The sequence below is a fragment of the Microtus oregoni genome, unplaced genomic scaffold (genome assembly GCF_018167655.1).
Source record: "Microtus oregoni isolate MIOR12 unplaced genomic scaffold, Mior012 000082F_ref0000272, whole genome shotgun sequence".
Lineage (NCBI taxonomy): Eukaryota > Metazoa > Chordata > Mammalia > Rodentia > Cricetidae > Microtus > Microtus oregoni.
In genome coordinates this window covers 4,503,619-4,526,633 of record NW_024544542.1, presented here as the reverse complement: position 1 = coordinate 4,526,633, position 23,015 = coordinate 4,503,619, and the positions used below count along the sequence as shown (strand labels likewise).

The 23,015-nt window shown below is 43.3% G+C and overlaps 1 protein-coding gene across 2 annotated transcripts in view; it reads right to left on the bottom strand.

Annotated features, from left to right (window-relative positions):
• LOC121441874 (desmocollin-2) overlaps positions 1-19,069 on the bottom strand; it is a 34,128-nt gene extending 15,059 nt beyond the window's left edge. Inside the window, exons 1-7 of one of the 2 annotated variants that reach the window (XM_041643211.1) lie at positions 18,739-19,069; positions 10,178-10,262; positions 8,962-9,161; positions 7,322-7,441; positions 6,110-6,265; positions 2,346-2,490; positions 1,346-1,512 (exon numbers count right to left, since the gene is read on the bottom strand). In XM_041643211.1, the coding sequence (XP_041499145.1) occupies positions 1,346-1,512; positions 2,346-2,490; positions 6,110-6,265; positions 7,322-7,441; positions 8,962-9,161; positions 10,178-10,262; positions 18,739-18,807 (942 nt within the window). In that variant the 5' untranslated portion in view covers positions 18,808-19,069. The remainder of the gene's footprint in view (positions 1-1,345; positions 1,513-2,345; positions 2,491-6,109; positions 6,266-7,321; positions 7,442-8,961; positions 9,162-10,177; positions 10,263-18,738) is intronic. The other variant, XM_041643210.1, reaches the window with a different exon arrangement.
• Positions 19,070-23,015: the final 3,946 nt, after the last annotated feature.

The window sequence follows — 23,015 nt, the reverse complement described above, 5'->3', positions numbered from 1 at the left end:
GTGCTGGGAACTGAACCCAGGTCCCAGAAGAAAGTGCAGAAAGATCGAACTGATGAGCCAGCTCTCCAGCCCCTGTTGGAAATTTTGAGATTCAAAGTAACACCCAATAGTCATGTACTTCTACAAGATTAAAGATCATAGATGGTAAATAAGCACACCAAAATGCTGTAAGGATCTAGGTGACTAGTACTTGCTGGGGGATGCAATAGTTTATTGGCACTAAGTAATTGGCTTAGGGTATTCACAAGTACAGAGCATCCATGCAAAATATTCTCATAGAGAATGTTAACATGCTTAGGACAGTTTAAACTAGAATGTAAGGATGACATCTAACACAGTCTGAGAACATGACTCCATGGTGATACTAGAAAAATCATCAACAGGGGAACTTACTAAAGCCATTTTACCAAGAAAATATGGGAAAGAGAGTTTGCTGCCAAGTCACATCTTATATATACTGCATCTAAGATGGATTTCAGATGTCCAGACAGGTAAGAATCTGAGCAGTTAGTTGAGATGAAAGCCAGAGGCTACACGTGTGTAGATAGTTTTACCTATGCAAGGGGGAAGGACATAAAGAAGAGTGCTGAAGAGACCCGTGTTAATATAATTCTTTCTCTGTAGACAACACATTTCTGCCCATCTTGAGAAGGTCTGCTCTTTTTTTTTTTGAAACTTCCTCATTTAATACTACGAATACACTATTATGAAAAATTTGATTTCATAAAAGATAAAAGTCAGGAGAGAATAAGCTCAGTGTTCTAAATTAGCATGTCATTAAGTAACCACTGAATGACCTTCTTCTGCATAATAAAAACGATACATTTCCTAAAGTTGGGAACTGATCATACTTCAGAAACACACGGACGGGTAATGCTCTGAGATAGACAGGCATAAGCATCCCTCATCTAAAGGGTCTGGGGACCAGAAGTGTTTCAGATGTTTATAGATTTTAGAACACTTGAATCCACATAGGATATCTCGGTGTCAGACCCACAAATAGACACGAAATTGTTGTGTTTTCTAATCATGCCTGACAAGCAAAGCTCAAAGGGAATTTTACGCCATATTTTTAGCATGCCTGTGTCCTAGCTGAAATCTGTCCATGAGAGGTTGGTTGCTGAACTGTCTATCTGTGACATCAAATCATTGCTCAAAACAGTTCATGTGTTGGGGTATTTCCACTTTGAGATATTTCTGACTAGAGATAATATATGTGTGCTCTTAAATGCCCAGATTTACCCGCTAACCCTTGTCACCACCCTGCCCAACTGAGACAGTGCACTCGGAAGAGCCACACAAATGCAGCTGTTCTAATCCAGCTGTCCCAACTGGCACTTGTTACCTCTCTGTCCAGCTGAGACGATGTGGTCGTGATCACACCCGTAGTGGGATGCATGGTAAACAAAGTGGGCGGTGATGGCGACTGCTCCAGGATGGAGTACTTCAGCCTAGTGTGCATCGTATCAGGCTCGTCGCTGTCAGTCGCACGGACCTCTCCCACAACAGAGCCTGCGGAGGAAAAGCTGCCATTGACTTTCCAAATCCTTAAGTGCTCCGTGTCTCTTATTTCGCTCTTTTCTGCCTAGCTCAGAACCCTTCCGAAGTACCTTATTACAGACCAGGATCACCGCTTTTAGAAGTTAATTGCTATCTACATACAATAACACTTCCTTGTAAATACATTTACGTTCTATTTTTGGAAATGATGATCCCAGGACTTATTTTCACTGTATTTTGGTGTGGGCTCCTATAAATGACTACACTGTCCCTCTGTGAATTCTGAATTTCTACTGATATTTTCTAATTATTCTAAATCTCTTTTGCCATTTGCAGGCCTGCTCTTGAATTAGCCAGTTCTCTCTAAAAATCAGTTCAGTCAAGTCTTTCTAGGGTAAGACCCAAAACTTCAGCCTAACATTGCACCAATGCAGTCCTGAGGATAAGAGTAGGAAATTCTGTGTGTTGTTTTCAGTGACTCTTGATCATGCCCAGAATCCTATTTACTCATTAGGAGTTCAGTAGACAGGTGTCCAGGTGCTGCATGATGTCATTTATAGACTCCTTAGAAACATTTCAATGCCCACTCAAGTCATTTATTTCTTGAGGCAACGGGATACACGTAGTCGGTTTGATAATCTAGTCTACAGACAACCCATTTACTGGATGAGAAACTAAGAAATTGAAGCTTTCCAAATGAAGAAATTAGTGAAGGAGAAGAAACCTTCTCCCAGGACCCATCTTCTTGCCACCAGTGTGAAGGGCTTTCCTGTGGCCACAGAGACTCTCAGTTTATAAATCAAAGTCCATCCAAGCTGCCCTGGATCCTTGGTGTAGGAACTCACCAACTGCACTGTTTTCCAGAACCGTGAAACTGTATGTTGTCTTTGTAAAAATCGGGTGGTTGTCATTCTCATCCTCGATCTTAATGATGAGGGTCAGCGGGTACTCAGGCGTATACCCATCTGGAGTTGTTGCAAACGCCGTCAGCTGTGATCAGAGGAAAATCGGGAAAAAGTCAAGTTGTTGTGGAATAATCTTTTGGTTCACTATGAAGATGTGTCTTTGCCAAGATGCCTTCTGATTGGTTTAATAAAGAGTAGAATAGTCAATAGCGAGACAGGAAAAGGTTATGTAGGGCTTCGGGGGACAGAGACGTCTCAGAGAAGAAGCAAAGGGAGCCATCAACATGACACAGAGGAAACAGGACATGCAGGAGGAGAGGCAAAAGCCATGAGTTACATCACTGCATGTAGACTGATAGAAATGGATTAAGTTATAAGTTAGTTAGAAACAAGCTTAAACTAAGACCAAGCTTTCATAATTAATAATAAGTCCCTGTCCTTGGCTTCTCATCAGCCCTCATTGTTTGCCATGTTCAGAGAGTCCAGTTTTATCCCATGCTTTTTCAGTCACAGTCCTGCTGACCTTGGTGAGCTCCCAATAGATCAGCTCCACTGTCTCAGTGGGTGGGTGCACCCCTCGTGGTCCCGACTTCTTTGCTCATGTTCTCCCTCCTTCTGCTCCTCATTGGGACCTTGGGAGCTCAGTCCAGTGCTCCAGTCAAGGACAATGGCACGGGGTTTTGAACCTACGTAATGTGCTGGCTTTGTGGGAGCCTAGACAGTTTGGATGTTCACCTTCCTAGATATGGACAGAGGCGGGAGGACCTAGGACTTACCACAGGGCAGGGAACCCGGACTGCTCTTTGGACTAGAGAGGGAGGGGAAGAGGAGTGGGGGGAGGGGGAGAAGGGTGGGAGGAGGGAGAGAAGGGTGGGAGGAGGGGGAGGGAAATGGGAGGTTGGGAGGAGGTGGAAACTTGTTTTTTTTTCTCCTTTTCTCAATAAAAAAATGTTAAAAAATAATAATAATAATAATAATAAGTCTCCATGTCATATTTTTTGTGGAGCTTGTAACCCAAAGAAAATCATCTGTGAATCGTCTAGTGTGGAGCTGGGGATAGATTTCAGGGCCTCACACAGGTCAAGCATGCTTTCCCCAGTGAGTTACACCCTCAACAACCCCTCAAATGAGGCTTTCATCTGGAGACTTCTGAGGCTTGGAGCACTTGCCTTCCACTGTTATTACTTCAGGATGCAGCCATGACAGTGAGGTGGAAAGAGACCCGGATTTCCTGTGTTAGTAGAATATGTTTATATTGATCTACTCTACTAATGTGCTTAGTTTGCATTCCTCACCACTACTGTACGTCATCCATAAGTATAATATTTGTTATTATTTACCAAAAAATATTGATTTCTTTTTCTGTCTGACCATTTCAGACACATAGACTTTAAGTACAACTTTTAGATATTTCTTAATTTACACTACAAAGTTTGGACACAATTAACTGAGACAGTATTTTAATTTCTGTTAGTATTTTAGGTACCACCATAGTTATATGTACAAATAATATTTTACCCAAATGTTTTTATTTGAAAAGCAGGAATTAGGAAGAGAACACATGTGTGGCTACAGATACTGTATGAAGGTACTAGCAGGCCTGAGCATGGCAAACACAGGTCCAAACATGGCAAACACAGTGCCAACATGTCTTGCTCTCTTCCTACTTTCTCTCTTCTTTGCTAAAAGCTATTAGGCTACATTCTTAAAGCTAGCTGTCAAAGTCCATTTCCTTATTTGATCACTGACTCATTCCTGAGACAGAACAGTCAGAATTTATTATCTGGCTAACCTGTCCAATCAGGATTTACCAATCACCATAGCACAGACTCCCCCTTCTTCGTAACACCTACTCTTGCAAAAACCACCTGCTTGCTGTTTGCTGCTGCTGCTTGGCTATCTGCCTCTGCCCAATCCAGAGTCCACCACCGCCTCCCATGATTGGCCCTCAGGAGTAATAAATCTCTTTTGTGCTGAGAATATGGGGTCTGGGTATGTCCTGGGTGGACTCAGGGGCACCACCCTCCCATACAATCTATTCCTTATAATTTTATAATCTATATTCCAGATCTAACCATTATATAACAACTGTCGTAGACACAGCAGAACATTATGAAAGCCACACAGTAGCAATCCCCAACTTAAACACAAAACTCATAGTTTGTGTATCTATACAGTTAGTTTGCTTTCCTCGTGAATAAAGAATGACTCATCAAAAATTGTATAAAATAACGAAAAATCAGATAAGTAAGATGAGCAGGTCCTGCTTGGAAATCAAGCCAGCATGAGGTCAGGTTTTTAGAGGAAAACACAGATTCCTGTTGAAATACATTGCTCGCTGGTTATAGGTAGCAGTCTGCCACAGCCTGGCCGCTTTCTCTAAGCTCAGCAATATGGAAACTCCCTCCCTCCTCCACAGAAAGGTTTCCGGCTCTCTACCTGCCCTTATCTGGAATGTCCCTAGGTCTGGAGGACTGACTTTTTCTAAAAGCTGTCTCTAAACCAGCTGCTTATCTCTAAACTAGATGGTAGCTCATCTTTATTCTGACCCTTGGCACAGATTCCTGCTCAACGCTTCTGTTAGGGAGCTCTGCTATAGGACCCTACTGCCACACACTAAGCCTTATAATAGGAGCTTGCCACTTAATGCAAATTAGGGCTTGTCTCCAGGTTCCCCAGTCCTATACATTCCTTATACTCTGGAACAAAGTTGAGCTGATTCACCAAAATCTGTCTCCCAGAGGGCTATCTCCCTTCATGCTCATGGGCCACATACAAAGGTTTGTTGTCCCTTCTGCCCCTTTTCCCTCTGGACCTGGTGGCCAACAGGCCCAGAAGAAAGAGGACCCCGCAGGGGAAATCCATGAAGCACCTGAAAGACTGACTGAGCTTTATTAGGGGCTGCCCAGCCCTCCTGGTCTCCCTGTAATCATCTCTCCCACTGCAAAGCACTGAGGTTAAGCCAGCTGCTGAGATTCCTCAGCTCCTGCATCATCCCCACTCCACAAAGAGCTTCTCTAACAGACAAATGAGCAGACAAAGTTTGCTCCATTGGAAAATAGGAAAAACAGGGGAAAAAAAATCATAAAACCAGGAATAACCTAACAGAACTGAATTTTATTTATTCCGTTGAATATTTGTTTGTTTTAAGTCAATTCTGTCATTGACTGTAGCCAGAACACCAGTGAAAACCTCAGGGAATATAAGAAAAGTAAATAAACTAAGAGTGAAAGACACAGTGGCCAAGGGTAATAACTGCTATGCTGGCCGGGTTTATGTCAACTTGACACAGTAGAGTCCTCTGGAAAGAGGGAAACCCCATTTGAGTGAGAAAGATCGGGTTGTGGGCAAGCCTTTGAGCATTTTCTTAAATAATGATTGATGGTGGGGGACCCAGCCCATTGTAGGTGGAGCAATCTTGGTGGGACAGTGTCCTGGGTTCTATAAGAAAGCAAGCTGAGCAAGCCAAGATGAGCAAGCCAGTAAGCAGCACCCCTCCATGGTCTCTGCATCATCTCCTGCCTCCAGGTTCTTGTCCTGTTTGAGCTCCTGTCCTGACTCCCTTCCATGATGGACTATCGTGTGGAAACAGACACCAAATACACCCTTTCCCTCCCAGCTTGTTTGATCACAGTGTTTCATCACAGCAGTAGAAACCCAAACTACGACAACTGCTAATATAATACTTGATTTTTAGACCTTACCTCAAAGGACTCATACTGCTCACGATCCACCGGACCAGTGCAATACAGGTTTCCCGTATCTCTTTCCACATAAAATAAGTTTAGAGGTTCTCTATCAACTCCTGGGCCTCTGATGGAATAGTATATGGTGTAGTTTTGAGCTGTATCAGATTGGATCTAGAGAGAAGAAATTCCAAGCATGAGACATATCTTTATTTCAGCAGAATTTGCACAGGTATTTTATGCTATCACACTGCCGGTTACTAGAATAACAATAGTACCCGGTCTTATTCAGTGTTAGAAAAATGCAGCAATAGAATAAGGAATTATGACTGAAAGTTTTCAAAAAACAAGACACTTGCAAAATCCTCTAGAAGAATCTTATCTTCTAAATCAAGGACTATTGTGAGAGCTGAAAGTTATACACATGAAGCAAATGCTTGAGATTTCTCTGCATTAGAAAGTGCAGCAATACGAGCGTGAACGATTATCGGCGGCCACTCTAGTTAATTCCTGAGATTAAACTGTATTTGGCAAAGCATTTTAAAAACTGGTTTCACCAGGTATGGTGGCCTATGCCTGTCATTCCAGCACAGGGAGAGTAGAGATGGGAGAACTGAAGGTAAGGTCAGCTTGATGTCTAAGTGGATAAGACAAACTCCAAAGACAAACATCACATTTGTCCTCGTTTATAAATCTAGACTGTATATATTTTTGTGTATGTATATGTGTGTATATATATATATATAAATGCATATGTATTTGTGTGTGTGAGAGAGAGAGTGTGCACGCACACACGTGCCTTTATCCTAACTCAATTTTAATCTTTATTGAAGCATACATTTTTAGACTTTATAGATTGTGCCCCACCTGTGTGATACCCTGTTGACTGGTAATAAATTAAAGAAACATGTTTTAGAGTGCTTGATGGTGAGCTTTACAGTTCTTACAGATTGCTTTGTCATGACTAAAGCTGAAAACTGTGTACATGACTGACTGTTAAGAATTACTTACACATATATCTTGAAACATGATACTTAAACTTTCCATTCAGATGGTCACATGCAACTATTTTACATCTTTTTAATTAGTAAGGATTCAACCAAGGTCCTGAGCATGACAGGCAAGCATTCTGGGATACATTCCCAGCCCTCACAGAATTAATTTTAAATAGCCATTAATTATTTTTTTAAAATGGAAATGACGAATCTTAGCAGCCAAAGTGAACTATACCTGTTGAAGGAAAAGTGGAAAGGGACCCAAGGAATTCTCCATCATGGAACAGGGGATAGGAGCCCATCTTCTCTTGGAACGACTGAGAACTTTCTCTGCATGCAGTCTTTTATTTAGTGCCTTGATTTAGAAAACAAGAAAGATAAACCTTAGTTGTAAAAGTCCATGACGACTTCATATCCAGACATTAGAGCTGAAGTGATATAGTTGTCTCTTCTCATGAAGGTTGGGTAGAAAGGTGTAAACTCATAGTAGTGCGTCAAAATCAACAAATCTGCAATACTCAGGAAATAATAAGAATAAAGGCAAGACTGTTGTTGTTTCTGCTGTTATACCAGCCATCCTCTTAAAAAAAATACCTTGGTGGAAATACAGAAGGCAGAGAGATGGGCTAGAAGAAGAGATGCCACACTGGAAAGCAAATTCTTGCTGCCACATTGCCATGCAAGAATGCAAGAGGAAGAGACGCAATGAGAATGACAGGGATGGCTTCACTCCCATATGTAGCATAAGCAGAGTCCACTCACCAGCAACTAGCCAGAGCCAGGAGACCAACAGACATCTGTCAGAACGAAGAAATAAATATGGTGACAGAGCAGAGACAGTTTCAGTGAATAAGGCCCAGGGACTGAGGAGAGGTTGCCTTGACCTTTGGTGTCACAGTCAATAGGCAGGCACATAATGTGGTCCAAACCTTCTCCTTGTTCTCAGTCTTCTAAGACTCCAGCCATGCTAATGATACAAGACGGCAGGATGGTAACCATGGGGCAGAGCAGGAAAGCTGCAGCTGTGTCCACGAGGCTGAGCCTCCTGATAGTCAGAAGCCCTTTGAGGCTAAGCACCTTGAAGGCACAGCTTGAGTTTTGTTCTTGGTATATTAGAAACTAAGGCAAAAACCATTCTGCCCCACAGGTCCCTAGCAAAGGGTCTGCATCCTCCATATCCAGACATCATCATGTTATTGCTTACATTGTAGCTTAACCCTCCCAGAACCCCGCCACATACTCTTTGTGTGGGCTTTCCTAGAGGATCATGGAAAGAAAACTCCTAAAAATATATGTGGTCCATCATAACTTGACCAAAAATGGACCACCTTTCCCCCAGAGTATGCCACCTGTCTCATAAATATTCATAAATCTTTTTAAGATCCAAATCCCAGAATTCACTGGGCTGATGACTGCCTTGGGGCAGCCCAGTCCATTGTCTCTTTTCGGTGTTTGTTTCCTTGTCTTGGCTGTCTAAATAAACAGCTGCTTAAACTACCTATGTCGTTTGGCTGAATTCATTTCTTCAAGAAGACAAGAACAAGAGAACCTGTTAACACTAATATGCACGAGGGAAAAGAATTTAATCAAGGTGTGGTAGTTTCCAAACTTGTTTTTGGAAATTCATTCCAAAAATTGAAGTGTCATTTGTGTCCTATGTCAAGTTCTTAGGGTAGCGTATCCCAAATGAAAGCTGTGACAACTTGTAATGACATGTGTTGCACAAGCAACCCTCCTTCACTCAACACTGTTGAGGCTTTTGTTCTCCCCTCACCCAAACCACCCAATCTTCTCTGGTTCCACACCTTCCTTGGTGGCGTCAGTCAAGCCCAAAGAGCCCACGCCATTACATCTCCCGCATGTCATCTCATTTACCTCTACTGGGCCCTCTAAGTGGACAGACAGCTCTCTTTCTTCTTGGCTGTCCGTGTTGAAAAGCCATATCGTAAAGCTTCTTTGGCCCGAAGACAAAACAACAGAATTGGTTGTGTACACAGAACCGTCTTCAAAGACTTGAAAATCAGGATCACTCAGATGAATGAGATTTGCCGATTTCAGGCAGGCCTTCAGGTTCACTGAGGAAATACACACAGCAGTAACTGAGCAGCATAGCGTTCAACAGTATATACAGTATGCATGTGCAAGGGGAGCAAAACATGAAAAACACATTCCCACCATTATATTTAGTACTGCTACAATGCTACATGAGACGCTATGGTTAAGATCCTCCCTAAACATCCATATTGTTTCTAATGCTTGTTTTACACCTGTTTGAAGAGATATCTCTTCTGAAAAGGAGACATGAGGACTCTAGTATTTGAACATTTGATACAACACTAAAAATGGGCTTTCTTTCTTAACTAAAATTAGCTGTTAGAGACTATATACTACCTGAATTAAAGTCAGTAGTTATTAAACTGAATACTACTGAAGTCTACACCACGTGTAAACTAGTTAACCTACTGTGGGCCACATTGGGTTGATTTCATTTTTCCTTATACACCTAAGTCCTATAATGAACTGAGAGGCCAGTAAGATGTCAGGGGGTAAATCTCTTGCCCTCTGTGTGTGTTCTTGTGTATGCGCACACATGCACAGACACACTTATTTCATAAGTTACATGAGTAAGGAACTGATTGGTGTAAGGCAGTGCATGGGGCTACAGATGCAGCTCGGGGAAGGCTGTTTGCCCAGCACGTGCATTGGCTTGGGTTTGAGGGCCAGCACACCTCAAAAGACAGTGGAAGCAAAATGAAGCAAGACATAGAACTTTTAATGATGACAATCCAAGAACAAAATCAAGAAATAACTTCAATATTATTCTTCAAAAGCTTAGAAACATATTTAGCATATACAATATCCCCCATGTAATATACATATCAAAAAATATGTGATGATTTGAACTTAATCTACTTACCTTCTTTGGGTAATCCTATTCTTAAATAAAAATATGATATAACATATATTAGAATTGATTGCACTGTTCGCTTTTAACTCCTGATCATGGATCTCTCGTGGTTCTAACAGTCACAGTAACTTTTCACAAAGCATACCACACTAGGGATCATCACACATTGCAGCTGCTCTTTACCTCGGCCAACAAATTTCTCAGCAGGTAGTTCAGAGGGAACCCGAAGGATCACTTCTTTACACGCTTCAGAGGCAAGTGTAAGGATCTAGAACAAACAAATCAGTGTCATACACTCACAAAATCTTTCCAATGAATAGAGAGTTTACCTAAGTCTCTACTACATAGTAATATCCACTTAATTACATAAAAGAAACATTAAATACTTGAGTATATGTATAGTTACACAAAATTCATTTGATTTAAAGTAACAAAATAAAATAAGAAATATGTACCAGGGTAAGAAACCTGAAATACGAGAAGGAGATGGGCACAGGATAACAGGTCCCCATGGCTCCCTTCTTTTACACGGCACTTTATACTCAGGAAACCACATTCTTTCTTAGAACTGCTTTTACTTCATTTTGTAATATGAATTTACTAGCATTTTCACTGCCAGGGACAGCAGAGCGAGGATCCAGCACAACATGTGAGAGACTGCACCAAACACACATGGGAAAGAGAAAAACTAGAACCGCCATCCCATCACACTGTTTCCATGAATGTTCAGCATCCCAGGAGCTACAGAGGCAAAGCAGAAGTCTGCTGAACCAAACCTGGACACCATTGCTGGAAGGCACTGGGACTGCTTGGGAGGGGCGGGCTATATCAGCTCACGCAAGCATGGGACCTTATTCGGAAGGCACAGCTTCTCACAGTTAGAAAACACTTGACTTCAAATATTTTAAATGATTTAGTGGTCAACCGTGAGCATTGGTCATACATTTGAAAACCCAAATTTTATTATGTTGTGAACTTTTTCGGTGGATGCCTCTGAAAGATGTGTGTTCCATTTTCTTCAGCTCATCAAATGACTGGCCAAAAGCAGGGAAACCAACCAGCACCTGTGCCGAGGATGAAGTCCTTTAGTATGAACTAAAATCAGCTAGATCAGTTGAAATTTTTCTTTTTCAGTCTATCTTAAAGCACCTGTAGTTATTCAATTTAAGCCATATAGGAAGGATCTAATAAGGAAAAGATCATCTTTTAATTGTAAAATTGAAATCACTCCCTTAAAAAAGACTTTTAAATTGAAAGCAAAAGAATTTTCATAGGCTGCATAGCCAAGGGAGCAGGGGAGCAGTCAGATGTTTTAAGTATCGGGGCTCAAGGAGACTGACAAAGAATATCTCATTCACTTAGTCAACACTTATCCATTCAACCAACACTCAGGGTAAGGAGGTGCCAAGCTGAGTCACAGGCTCCAACAGCGAGCAAAGCAAAGACCTTGCCCTCAACAGATCAGGTTCCAATGCACCAACGAGCAAACAGACAAGTGCACAAATGTCACATCCCACCAAGACAGATAACAGTTATGGGAGAAATAAAGCCGAGGAAGATGATAGAGAAGGCTGGAGGATAGATAAGCTGGGGGAAAAACAGTTCCATACTTAAAGAACAGTCTGGAACATATTGCTTAGGATCTATAATATCATGATGAGAAATGCAGGTTTTGTTCAGAGTGCAAAAAAAGCAACAACGCATGAAGCTTCAAAGTGGCCTTATCTGGTGTTCACAGGCAGTCAATCAACATGGCACAAGACAGCAGAGACCTGGGAACGGGAGTCAGGATAGCCACTGCTACGGTATAGCCACCAAGACTGCAGACACATGTGAACAGGAGACAGGATAGCAGCTGCAGTGGTGTGGCCAGCAAGACTGCAGACACATGTGAACAGGAGACAGGATAGCAGCTGCAGTGGTGTGGCCACCAAGACTGCGGACACATGGGGACAGAAATCAGGATAGCAGCTGCAGTGGTGTGGCCACCAAGACTGCGGACACATGGGGACAGAAGTCAGGATAGCAGCTGCAGTGGTGTGGCCACCAAGACTGCGGACACATGGGGACAGAAGTCAGGATAGCAGCTACAGTGGTGTGGCCACCAAGACTGTGGACACATGGGGACAGGAGACAGGATAGCAGCTGCAGTGGTGTAGCAGTGTTCTCAGGTAGTGCCATGGTACTTGTACTAAGTCTTAGTGGTAAAGGTGTTGAATGGCCCAATTAAGACAAGCGCCTTTGGAAACTATGTTGCTGACATTCACCCATTCATGCATCCATACAACACATTTCAAGGAATGCCTACTGTATAGTAGACACCTAGTAGCAAACACGACACGAATGAAAACTGAAGCCCAGGATAGACATATTTGTAAGCTCAATAGGGTGTGGAAGTGGCATGGCAGGGAAGTACAGGCTGACCTAGGAGCAGAGGAGAGCAGGGAAAGCCAGCTCACCCAGGAACCAGATGAGGTCGGCTGAGGAGTGGCCATGAGTCAGTCACGATGGAAAAAGGCAAGGTTGAAACCGTAAGTGCACAGAAGGACAGATGACAGAAACCGCGATAGAAATCCATCGCACGGTGCTTCTCAGACCCTTCCAAAGTGGTCGCCCAGGACGATCAGAAAGCACAGATATTGGGGCAGGAGAGAGGGCTCAGTGGTTAAGGTCCTCTGCCTACCAGAGGACCCAAGTTCAGTTCCTAATACCACATGGCAGCTCACAACTGTCTGTAACTCTAGTTCCAAAAATCTGACACCTTCAAACCAATTCACAAGAAAGAAAGCTAAATAATAAATTATATAGATATAGATGAAAACATGGGTATTTACACTGCGATTCATCACAGTAGCAAAATTACAGTTATGAAGTAGCAGAGAAAATAATTTTATAGTTGGAGTCACCACAGCATGAAGGACTATATTAAAGGGTCACCGCACTGGGGAGGCTGAGAGCCACTGCTATAGTGACTGATGTGTACACTACAAGGAGAAAACAATTCCAGTGACTCTGAAGAAGTGTGGAGCACTTTCTGAATAAAGTCAATGGTCATGCGCACTTTCTTTTACACATTATAAGGGCTGCTATGGCTTAAAAATAAGCTGGGACCCCAAGGCCTGTTTTCTGGATGCGACATCCAGTCACTAGGAGGCAACTAGATAGTGTGACTGTGAGTTAATCAGTGGCTGTAAATGAATGCTTCATTTGATGGCACTGTTAGGAGGTGGTGGGAAGCTTGTACTGGCTCCTAATTCATGTAAGGAGGGAAGTCTGTGGATGATGGAGCCTGTCCTTCCTCCATCCTGTTTTCCCTTTCGCTTACTGTCTGATGTGAGATGAATAGCTTCCCTCCATTATGACTTTCACCCATGGTGCTTCTGCCTTGCATGAGCCCAAAAGCAACGGCATCAGTTAACCACAGACAAACGTTTTTAAAATTCTAAGTCCTCTTCTCTCCTTTAACATCTTTTTCTCTGGTATTTCTCAAAGCACTGAAAAAAAAAAAAACCTGACCAATAAAAAAGCAAAGATTTGTCTCCAGTAAATCTATTGTCTAAGTAGCTTTTATAGTGGAGTATGGTAAGTCTGAACATTGTGGAAAAATAAATCAGGGCAAAGAACTTTCATTTCAATAGAGACGTATAAGAAAACTTGGAGAATGTCATGAGAAAACTAACTAGCAACAATGAGTAACATCATTTTGAAACATCCTACAGATGAGAGAACAAAAGCAGCAAGGAATCGAAGGTCATGGTCTGTGCATAAAACTGAAACACAGACAGCAGGGAAGAAGAACCAGAAATAACTTCTGACCTGCCAAGACTGGCTCTGCCTTGTTGGCCTCGATAGAAATGGAGGGAAATGAAAGGCAGGTTACACCTATAACATGCAGGGAGCTACTCTCCATTATACCGTTAGTATGAGACAGAGCCACGGTTAATCCAGTCTTTGCATGGGTTTGGGATCCATGTTCAAATGCATGGCTTGTGTAAAAAATTTGTTGTATATTATGAGCACAGGGTCAGAGGGAAAGCACTGGAAGCAGTGATGGTTCCTCTCCATGGACTTAGTGCAAACACAGCTCTGAGTGTGTCTATGAAGACATTTCCAATGTGGTGACACTCTCCAAAGGGCAGGGGTGCAGGACTGAGTAATAGGAAGGAAGCAAGCTGAGCGCCAACACCCATGCTCTCTACTTCCTGACTGCCCCTTACCTGGGACCAGATGCCTCACTTTTCTGCAACGACTTTCCCACCAAGGGAGACTGTGACCTCCAACTAGAGCCAAAATAAACTCTTCCCTTTCCAGCTGCTTCTAGTCAGGTATTTGTTCACGGCCACCAGAAAAGTAGATGACATCATCACGAAACCCAGAAACATAATAAGTTTTCTAAGGTCAGCACGTGCACTTCAGGACACACTGAAGAGATCTTAGACAAAAGAGCTAGGGCTTGCAGAGAGGGGGAAATATCTCTATTTGCTTTGACTTTACCTACAACACTCAAGCAAACCAATCAACTACTAAATTACTACTAAAATATGGTTATCGCTACTCTTCCTGTCCATAAATGAAACCAGTCATAGAGTATTTTTAAAAAGGCAGTGAAATGTGTGGAAATGCCAGCGAGTAAATTCAGTAAGACACCTACAAGGCTGAGTGGCAAGACCACGTTGTCTACTTCCTGATTGGGACTGCCAAACGCCTCTTTCTCATCCTTCCATGACTTCACCATGAAAGACTCACCTGTTTCAGAAAAACCTAAACACATTTATGCATAACAGATAGGTGGATTTACACAGAAAGAAACGTAGACCTAGTCTGCAGTAAGAAAAATCAGCAACATACATACATTAATCCAAAATTAAATTATGGCTTTAGGGTCCCCATAAAATCTCAACACTATTTCCTGGATCTAAACAATCTGATTCAAAAGGTCATGGAAAAATATGAAAAAGAAGAGCAACTAAGGGATATGTAGATATTAAAATCATACAAAGTTCTACTAAATAAAACAGGGCCCTCTATCAGTATGTGGATACAAAAGCATCAGTTACATGGTTTACAAAGGAAAAATGCCAAGCCTGCCTGCGCCTGCTCTATTCACACTCCACACATGACATACACAACGTTTGTCACCAACAGCGTGCGAGTTCTCCATTCATCAAAGCCTCACCTACACAGTACGCGCACAAACACCTTTAGGTGTGAAATGGCATTTCACTTTTCCTTATTTTTATACTTCATGTTTTAATGACGTTTTAATTTCTAGAATTTGTATTTTCCTTGTTCATACTAGAATTTTCCTTCACAACTTATAAGAACTTTTTAATGTATTACACTCACCTTTAAAATATCTGTGTTACGAGGCAAATATATAGCTGTTTCGATTTGCTTGGTTTTATTTTTGCGTTTGTACTATGGAAATTCTGTTTGTTTTTATACCATTGCTTTTCTCAACTTGAAAAAAGTTGAAATCTGGGTCATAGGCTTTCTTAACTGCAAATTTGTAGGATTCATCATGTTTCTCCTGAATTGCACATGGTGTCGTCTTACGTTTCAATAGTTCATCTACTTGGAGTTTCCTGGGATGCTCTGCATAGAGTGTGGGTTCAGTTTTACCGTCTGCAAAACTTCAGCCTAGCTCCAGTACCCTCAAGGTCAATCTCAGCCACTCTTATACTGATGCTATCCTTCAAGATGTGACAGTGGTTCTCAGCCTTCCTAACGCTGTGACCATTTAATACAGCTTCGCAGGTTGTGGTGACCCCCCCCAACCACAAAGTCATTTTCATTGCTACTATTAACTGTAATTTTGCTACTGTGGTGACTCATAATGTAAATATTTGGTGAATCAAAATGTAAATTTCCCAATTGGATTAGGGCTCACGACCCACAGGTTGAGAAGCACTGATATAACACGCTGTCAACTAGTAAACAGCTTTCTGTCTAATCATATACAACCCGTCCTGAGAGGACATCTCCAAAATCACCATCATTGGCTTTGTATTCAATTCTGTACTTTGTATACAATTTTGCTACTCCCGCCCATAAGAATGCCTGCTCATATACGACCGGTATACAGCCAGGTGTATCCACTGAGCAAAAGCTAGCAACAGAAGCAATACCAATAAACAGTCCCATGCAATATCTTTGAGGATAAACTTATTGTGATAATGGAGGATTAAGAAGGGTAATGAGGAGACAAGCGTCTAGACTTTTCCATGAGAAGCAAAGTACACAGGAGATCTGTACATTGAAATCTCTGACACCAAAGGAAAAACACTGTTTGGAAACATAAAAAAAACAGTATGCTGCAGAAATATAAATGCTTGTTTGAAGGTGATGTCTGAAACAGCAGTATTGATTTAGGATAATGAGATATTTTAAAGCATATAGTAGATGGAATGGCCTCTAGAACACACACACACACACTCCAGGAAACAGGACTTAGAACAAGGCCACACAGACAATTAGTGTTTACAAGTGAGAATAACAGGGGCCAAAAAGACAAAAGTAACAAACAGAAGGAGTGGTCAGGGCACGAGGCACAGAAAGAGATGATCCACTGCTTAACAGTTATACCGTTTCTGTCACTGAAGGCACAAACGTCCAAATAGCTGATGCACAGCACTGTGCCTGTGGTTAATTTTCTATTACTATGCACTCAAAACCCTGTCAAAGGGGAAGATCTCATGCTTACGTCTTCAAATCATACACAGGAAAAAGGGAGGGTGGGGGCGTGGAGAAACTGGGTAAGAAGTCAGATTCTGAGGGTTAGAGTTTTTTCTAAGGTGATAACATCCAGAATTAGGAACCAGTCAGGGTAGGACTAAGTGCGGAGTAGAACATGTCACTTAAACTAGTCACGGGAGATCCTAGACGGCTGTAGAGAACAAAGCACCATTGGGGCATTCAGGAAGAAAGCTCCAGTGGTTAAGACACTACCACTACCGGGTGGGGCAGAACTAAGAAGGGGAGAGAAGCTGACATGTGGAATGTGGGGGAGGGATTACCTGAGTGTATGGGAAACAGGAGCTGTGGAGGAGCCGCACCCCTTCCCCCAAGAGTGATTCCTCTTCAGTAGACCTCACACCTTCCCACGCCCTTGAGGCCCGACAACCCTGTTCACCCGCACCACACTGGAGTCTAGAACAACCTGAGGGGACTCCTGCTACACTTTCCTGCTAGGAAGCAAACTGCCAGTAACCAGAACCTCCCTGCCCCCACCCCAGCACCCATTCCTGGATTCTGAAGTTAAGAGAGGTCAAGGAGTGAGGATTCTACTTCCCCTCCTTCCTCCCAGCATTCACTCTTTTTAAAAGGATCTGAGGCGTGTGCACCCAGGTGTGCGGTCTGCACTGGGCACTGCTATGTCACAAAGACTAAGGATGCTTCTCCTATCAAAGAATAAGGTCCTGCGGTATAAAAGGAAGTGGCAACTTCCCCCCACTAGATACCAGCCAAAGTTCAGTCTTTGTCACCAGCAGCTTATTTTGTGACCATTGTTTGCCCTAGGCTGTTTCTTCAGCCACAAAATCTGGAGTGCAGCGGTACCTGTCCCTACCTGTGCTTGTGAATAGTCCCTGGGAATTGTGATCAAAAGTTTAAAGTTCATTCATTCCTTGGAACTGACATTCTAACCAGTAACCAACTACATTTTCAATAACTAAAAATGCAGGAATCCCTTGTGAAAAGAGAGTCCAGGAGAAATGGAAGATGTCCTAACCTTTTGAAACCCCCGCCTTCAGCCCCTCCCCACCACACACAAACACTTGGTTCCTTGGGTTCTGCCAGGCTTCCCTTCAGGGACAGCTTGAGCCTACACTGCATGGGTAAAAGAACACGATCAAGTTGTTCACCTAGCACAATCAACTTTTTCCTTGTCCAAGGGATCCATATAAAACTACAATCTGGGGCTCCCCAGACTCCCCAAAGGCCTATAAGGGGTGAATTCTGGAGTCTTTTGGCTCCTAGAGAAATCCAGTCCTGTCCAAATAAAGCCATTTTTTTGGTTCCTCGATAGGGTTCGAGGTCCTGGCTGTTTTACTACTTAAAGGAGAATGAATCCGAGCAGAGTTGAGATAAGGAATCCAAACCCCTCCCAGGACAAGATCTCAGGGTCAGAAAGTTCTCTTCCCAGGATTATAGGGGATCAATGGTCATCTCTGTTCCACCATCTCCTAATTTTGAGAGAAAGGCCTCTCTCTCTTTTTCTCTCTCCCTCCCTCCCTCCCTCTCTCTCTCTCTCTCTCTCTCTCTATCTCTCTCTCTCTCCTTCTCTTCTTCCACCTCTCATTTCGCTCTCAAATCCCAACCCTAGCATAGAACCCTCAAGAGCAACAAGTCCTCTTTTTTTGACCCCCAAGGACACCACACTGGCTTTCGGTTGTCGGCTCCTGGGCAGCTGCCTTTAGTCAGGATGGCCAGCACCCAGGGCTCCAGGACCGTGCTCCAGCTCCAGCACAACCTCGGCGCACCCCGCTCTGCCTAGGGAACCCCCAGGCCAGGGTTTTGGCTGGGCGTTCGCAACCCGCCCCCGTCTCCAGCCGCTGCGCGTGCCTATTACGGCTCACGGCCACACTCCCTCCCCTGCGGGACCTTGGCGCCGGCCGCTTAGCTTCCTGTTGCCCTCCCTCACCTCCAACAACTTCAGTTTAAGAGGTCGCGAGGCCCGGTGATCCTATCTACGCCAGCCGCCCTGGCCCCGATGTCCCTTTCCCCGAATGGTCCCCGGAGCTCACCGCTAGGGTCAGTAGGTGCGGAAGGCCAAGGGCTGGGCTCCCGGAACGCACAGGTCCTACGGACGCCATGACCAGCCCAAAGGACAGGTCGCCGCCCCGCACCCGCTGCGTAGAGGTGGAGCGCGCACAGGCGCTTTTCTCGCGCTTGTCTGATGCTCCCGCCTCAGTCCCGAGGGACTTTTCCTCTGGCCGAGGGTGGAGCTCCAGGCAAGTCCAAAAGACTCCTGTTGGCCACTCCTCGTTATTTTTCTTGTGTCTTCATGGCTTTAAGAACTCAGCCGGTTGGAACTCCCTCTCACAGCCACCCTTTCACCTGTACTATGTGTTTCTCACCAGCAGACGCCACCTATATGTCCCTTGTCACCACCGCCCCCCCACCCCGCCCAGGTGACCGTCTGGTAGGATTAGCAGCTGGCCCTGCCCAGCAGAAGCCCTGACTATACTAAGACTCACTGGGGAGCTCAGGTCATGGCCCCGCCCAGTGCACTGCCCCCAGCCAGTGGAGGACCCTATCCTGGGGGTAACTCCCAGACTCACAACTCCCCTGCATCAACTGGCTGAAGTTACTCACAGCTGCCTGAAGCCATACTGATAAGAGGTGGACTCAAGGGAGATTCTACTGTGTAAATCAAAATCCCACAGACAGACGGGTAAATACAGTTCCAACAGGAGTTCCATCCTAGAGGGTTTCAAGGTTCAGAAATTACACTATTTGACAGTGACACAGGTTCTATAATTTAAGGAGAAAAAGGAAAGAAGGGAAGTTGAGGAGAAAGGAGAGGGGGGGAGGGAGCGAGGGAAGAAGGAGGGAGGGAGGAAGGGAGGGAGGGAGGGAGGGAGGGAAGAGGACATAACAAAACCGAAGTTACTACAGAAAACACATCAACTGAGGCCCAGCCATCAGCTAAATGTGGGCTACTGATTTTCTCTAAGAACTTTGTCGTATGTGAACATGTTTTCTTGTGATTTTCTCCTGAGCCATCTCCCACATGAGAGTCCCGGACATCCTGGTACCAATTTTTTTTTTATGTTGTCATCGGGATTAGAGTTCATGGTGGAAAGTGAAGAAGAACAGGAGAATTTGTTCTCTGACTTGACATGCACTTAAGCCTAGGAATTACAGCAGCACTTAGCCAGGAAGATTAAGCTTGAGAACCCTGTGCTGCGCACTCCTCAGAACGGGCTTCTGACTCACCCTTCTGTGCCTCTTTTCTAAGATGCCAGGGGAGTTCCACCAGGAAGACAAATGTGTCCCTTCCCTCACCTGGTTTAAAGATGGCCGCAGAAAACAAGTTTAAAGAGATGCGCACATCACTCAGTGCCATTTTAATAATGGAAATGTTTTCCTGTGATGAGCAGACCCGGAATGGTGATAACAGCAGTCGTATGTTAAATTCAACACTGATGTCTAATGGTAAACACCTGACCTCTTGATTTTTATTAATGAATGCTACATAAGTGAGTGTCCTGTCGTCTCCATAACTATAAAATTATCAGCGATTGCTAGTAAAATAAGCCTGGATCATGAGTCTGAGTGTCATGCTTTTGTTTACTTACTTCATGTTTGCCCAATGATGATTTCATAAATGCCTATCAGCTCATTGGTGATGACATCACATTGTCCAGCTCCAAGCTTTCCAGAAAGCACAGAAGCCAACTGGTTTCGGCATCACAGCTCTTGACAATAGGGCATTGCCAAACTCTTGCCTACCTTCAACCTCCAATACCTGTGGGATGCCTCATGCTCTTTCTCATCCCAGAAAGGGGTGAGAGAGCACTCTAACAATTCATCTCACAGATGCCGGATAACTAAAGCTCATAAAAGGGCAGTTTTCATTTGTTTCTTCTTGAAAATTTACTCAAAGTATTAGATAAAATTTACACATTCTAAGTCAGCCTCGCGAATTCCTCCTTGAGCCAGTTTTGAAACATCCTACCATGAAGGTGTGAGAGTAGAAGACGTGACTCTTTTTTTTTTTGACAGTGTCATTGGCTGTGAACATTAACTCAGCAGACATATGCCAGCTCTGTGTTACCCTAGCAGTGAATCAAAAGTCAAATCAGTTTCTTGTCCATCTTGCCCGGCTTCGAGAACTCCTTGGGCAGCGGCACTCACATTTGATAAGAAAGGTAACCCCATGCCACCTCCTCCACCTACACTAAACTGCTGGACTGCTCCTGAAAGACTTACCAAGAGACAGTTGGAGGCAGAGGATAGTTACATAGATATCACAGACCTTCAGAAGCAAAGACTCCCTAAATAGAGGAATAATGTACAACCCTAACTCCAGGGCCCAACTCTACCCAATAGTTTCACAGACTTCTAGTTTCAGAGTCCAGAATCTAAATACACTGAAGTAAACAAGCAAACAAACAAAAACCCCACTTACACAGATTTGTGCGCAAAGTCACCTGTCACTGAGCGAGTTAATTCTCAGTAATTCCCCATGTCCACGTCCCACAATTGCCAGGGTCTCTGAAAGAAACTCATAGATGAATGTGGCTTTCAGGAGGACGCTATCCAAGGTGTGTCCCTTACCCAGAACTGACAATGGAGCAAGTATGACACAAATCAAAGGTGGAAAAGAAAACAAGATTGAAACTCACTGCACAGAGCTCAGAGGTGGATGTAAGGAGCCAGCTCTGTGATAACAGCAAAGACACACCTCTTCACTGCCCAGAGTTCTCCTAAAGATTAAATGATGCGGTGTATGATGAACTCGGAATAAATGATCTTTAATTCCTTCAGGGTCTGTTATCATGGGCACCCGCTTCTCCAAACTGTACTACCCCATCTCTTGTCCCTTATATCACATGCTCCATCTCATTCTTGTGACTGCCCCCTGTTTTTCTACTGCTTCGGAATGAGACTGTCCATTTGGTCTAGGACTCAGTTCTAATGCAAATTCACTCATCACTTCTAAGCCTTCCTTCACTTCTTAATCACAAGCAAAGACTTCCACAGGCATCTACTACTTAACTATATGAAGCTAAAATAAGACTATATAAGGTTTGTGTATTTTTAGAAATATGCGCCAATTTTAATTCTTTTGTAACACAAGGAAAGTGTTTTTGCCTCTCTGTTAAATAAACTATTTGTGTTCTACTGTGGCACATACTTCTTTAAACCTGCTTTTCAAAATCAGTGCCAGTGAAGTGGAATATATACATAGCAGCCACTGGTTAATGTGTCTGAGAATAAATCCCAGGCCAAACAAGCCAAGATTATCTGTTCAGGTTCTCTTCTTTCTCGTTGACTGTGCCTGTGTATTCTCTTCAGATTGGATATAGACTGCCCTCGTGCCTTATCTAACTTGGAAGTATCACTACACTCTAAGTGTTGGTGTTGCACATGTGTGCGTACATGCACACATACACACACATGCACACACACATCTGTGTTTCTTAGGTCTCTGCATTCACAGGTGTCTTTTGCTATAGGTGCTATGGTGTGTTATTTCTTTCTCTTGAAGATGTCTTCTATACCCCTGGGCAGACTAACTCCTGTCCACTGTGTATCAGCTTTCATTAATCCTCTAACAATGTAAAACTCTCTTCACTAACTAGTTCAGAAGACTTGTCACAATCATCATGATGAATTTGTAAATAAATTAATTAATATTTCTTCCTCACCAAAGATTATACTTAACTTCTATGCCTTTATTTTGTTTTGGTTCACCCCTACATCTCCTACATGAGCACACTTCCCAAACAGCTGACAATTAAATGTTTGTGGAATGAATGAACAAATGAGCAAATGGGTGAATGACAAATTCACAGCAATTTGAGCATATTTTTCACAAATAATTCTTTCCTTTTTCTACTCCCCAAAGAAAAGAAAAGCAAGGAAGCCCTTACTCAGCTCTACCCCATCCCAAGGATAAAGTGATGTTGAGTGGAACAGACTGTTTTCAGCTTTGCTCTAGTATCTGAACTGCAAGAGAAGCTGGTCCACCCATCACTGAAACATATCTTTCTCTTGACTTCTGTTTTTCCGTCCCATATTGATGCCTTTTCTTGTATGACCTCTCAATATTTCAGTGCTATGGGACTTAGTGCTGCTCCTACATCATGGTTCCCAGTTTTCTCACTCCAGTCTCCAACTTTAAGTCTTGGCAGGATGCTGAGACCAGCATCTCTAAATCTGTTGCAGATCTCTCTCTGGTTTTTAGGTTTCAGCTGCATATTCCAGTCTTAACTCTGATATCTACAAGGTCTTGCAAAATTCATCTTTCTTCTTTCAGTCAAGACCAACACCCCCTTTCCAGTAGTTTATC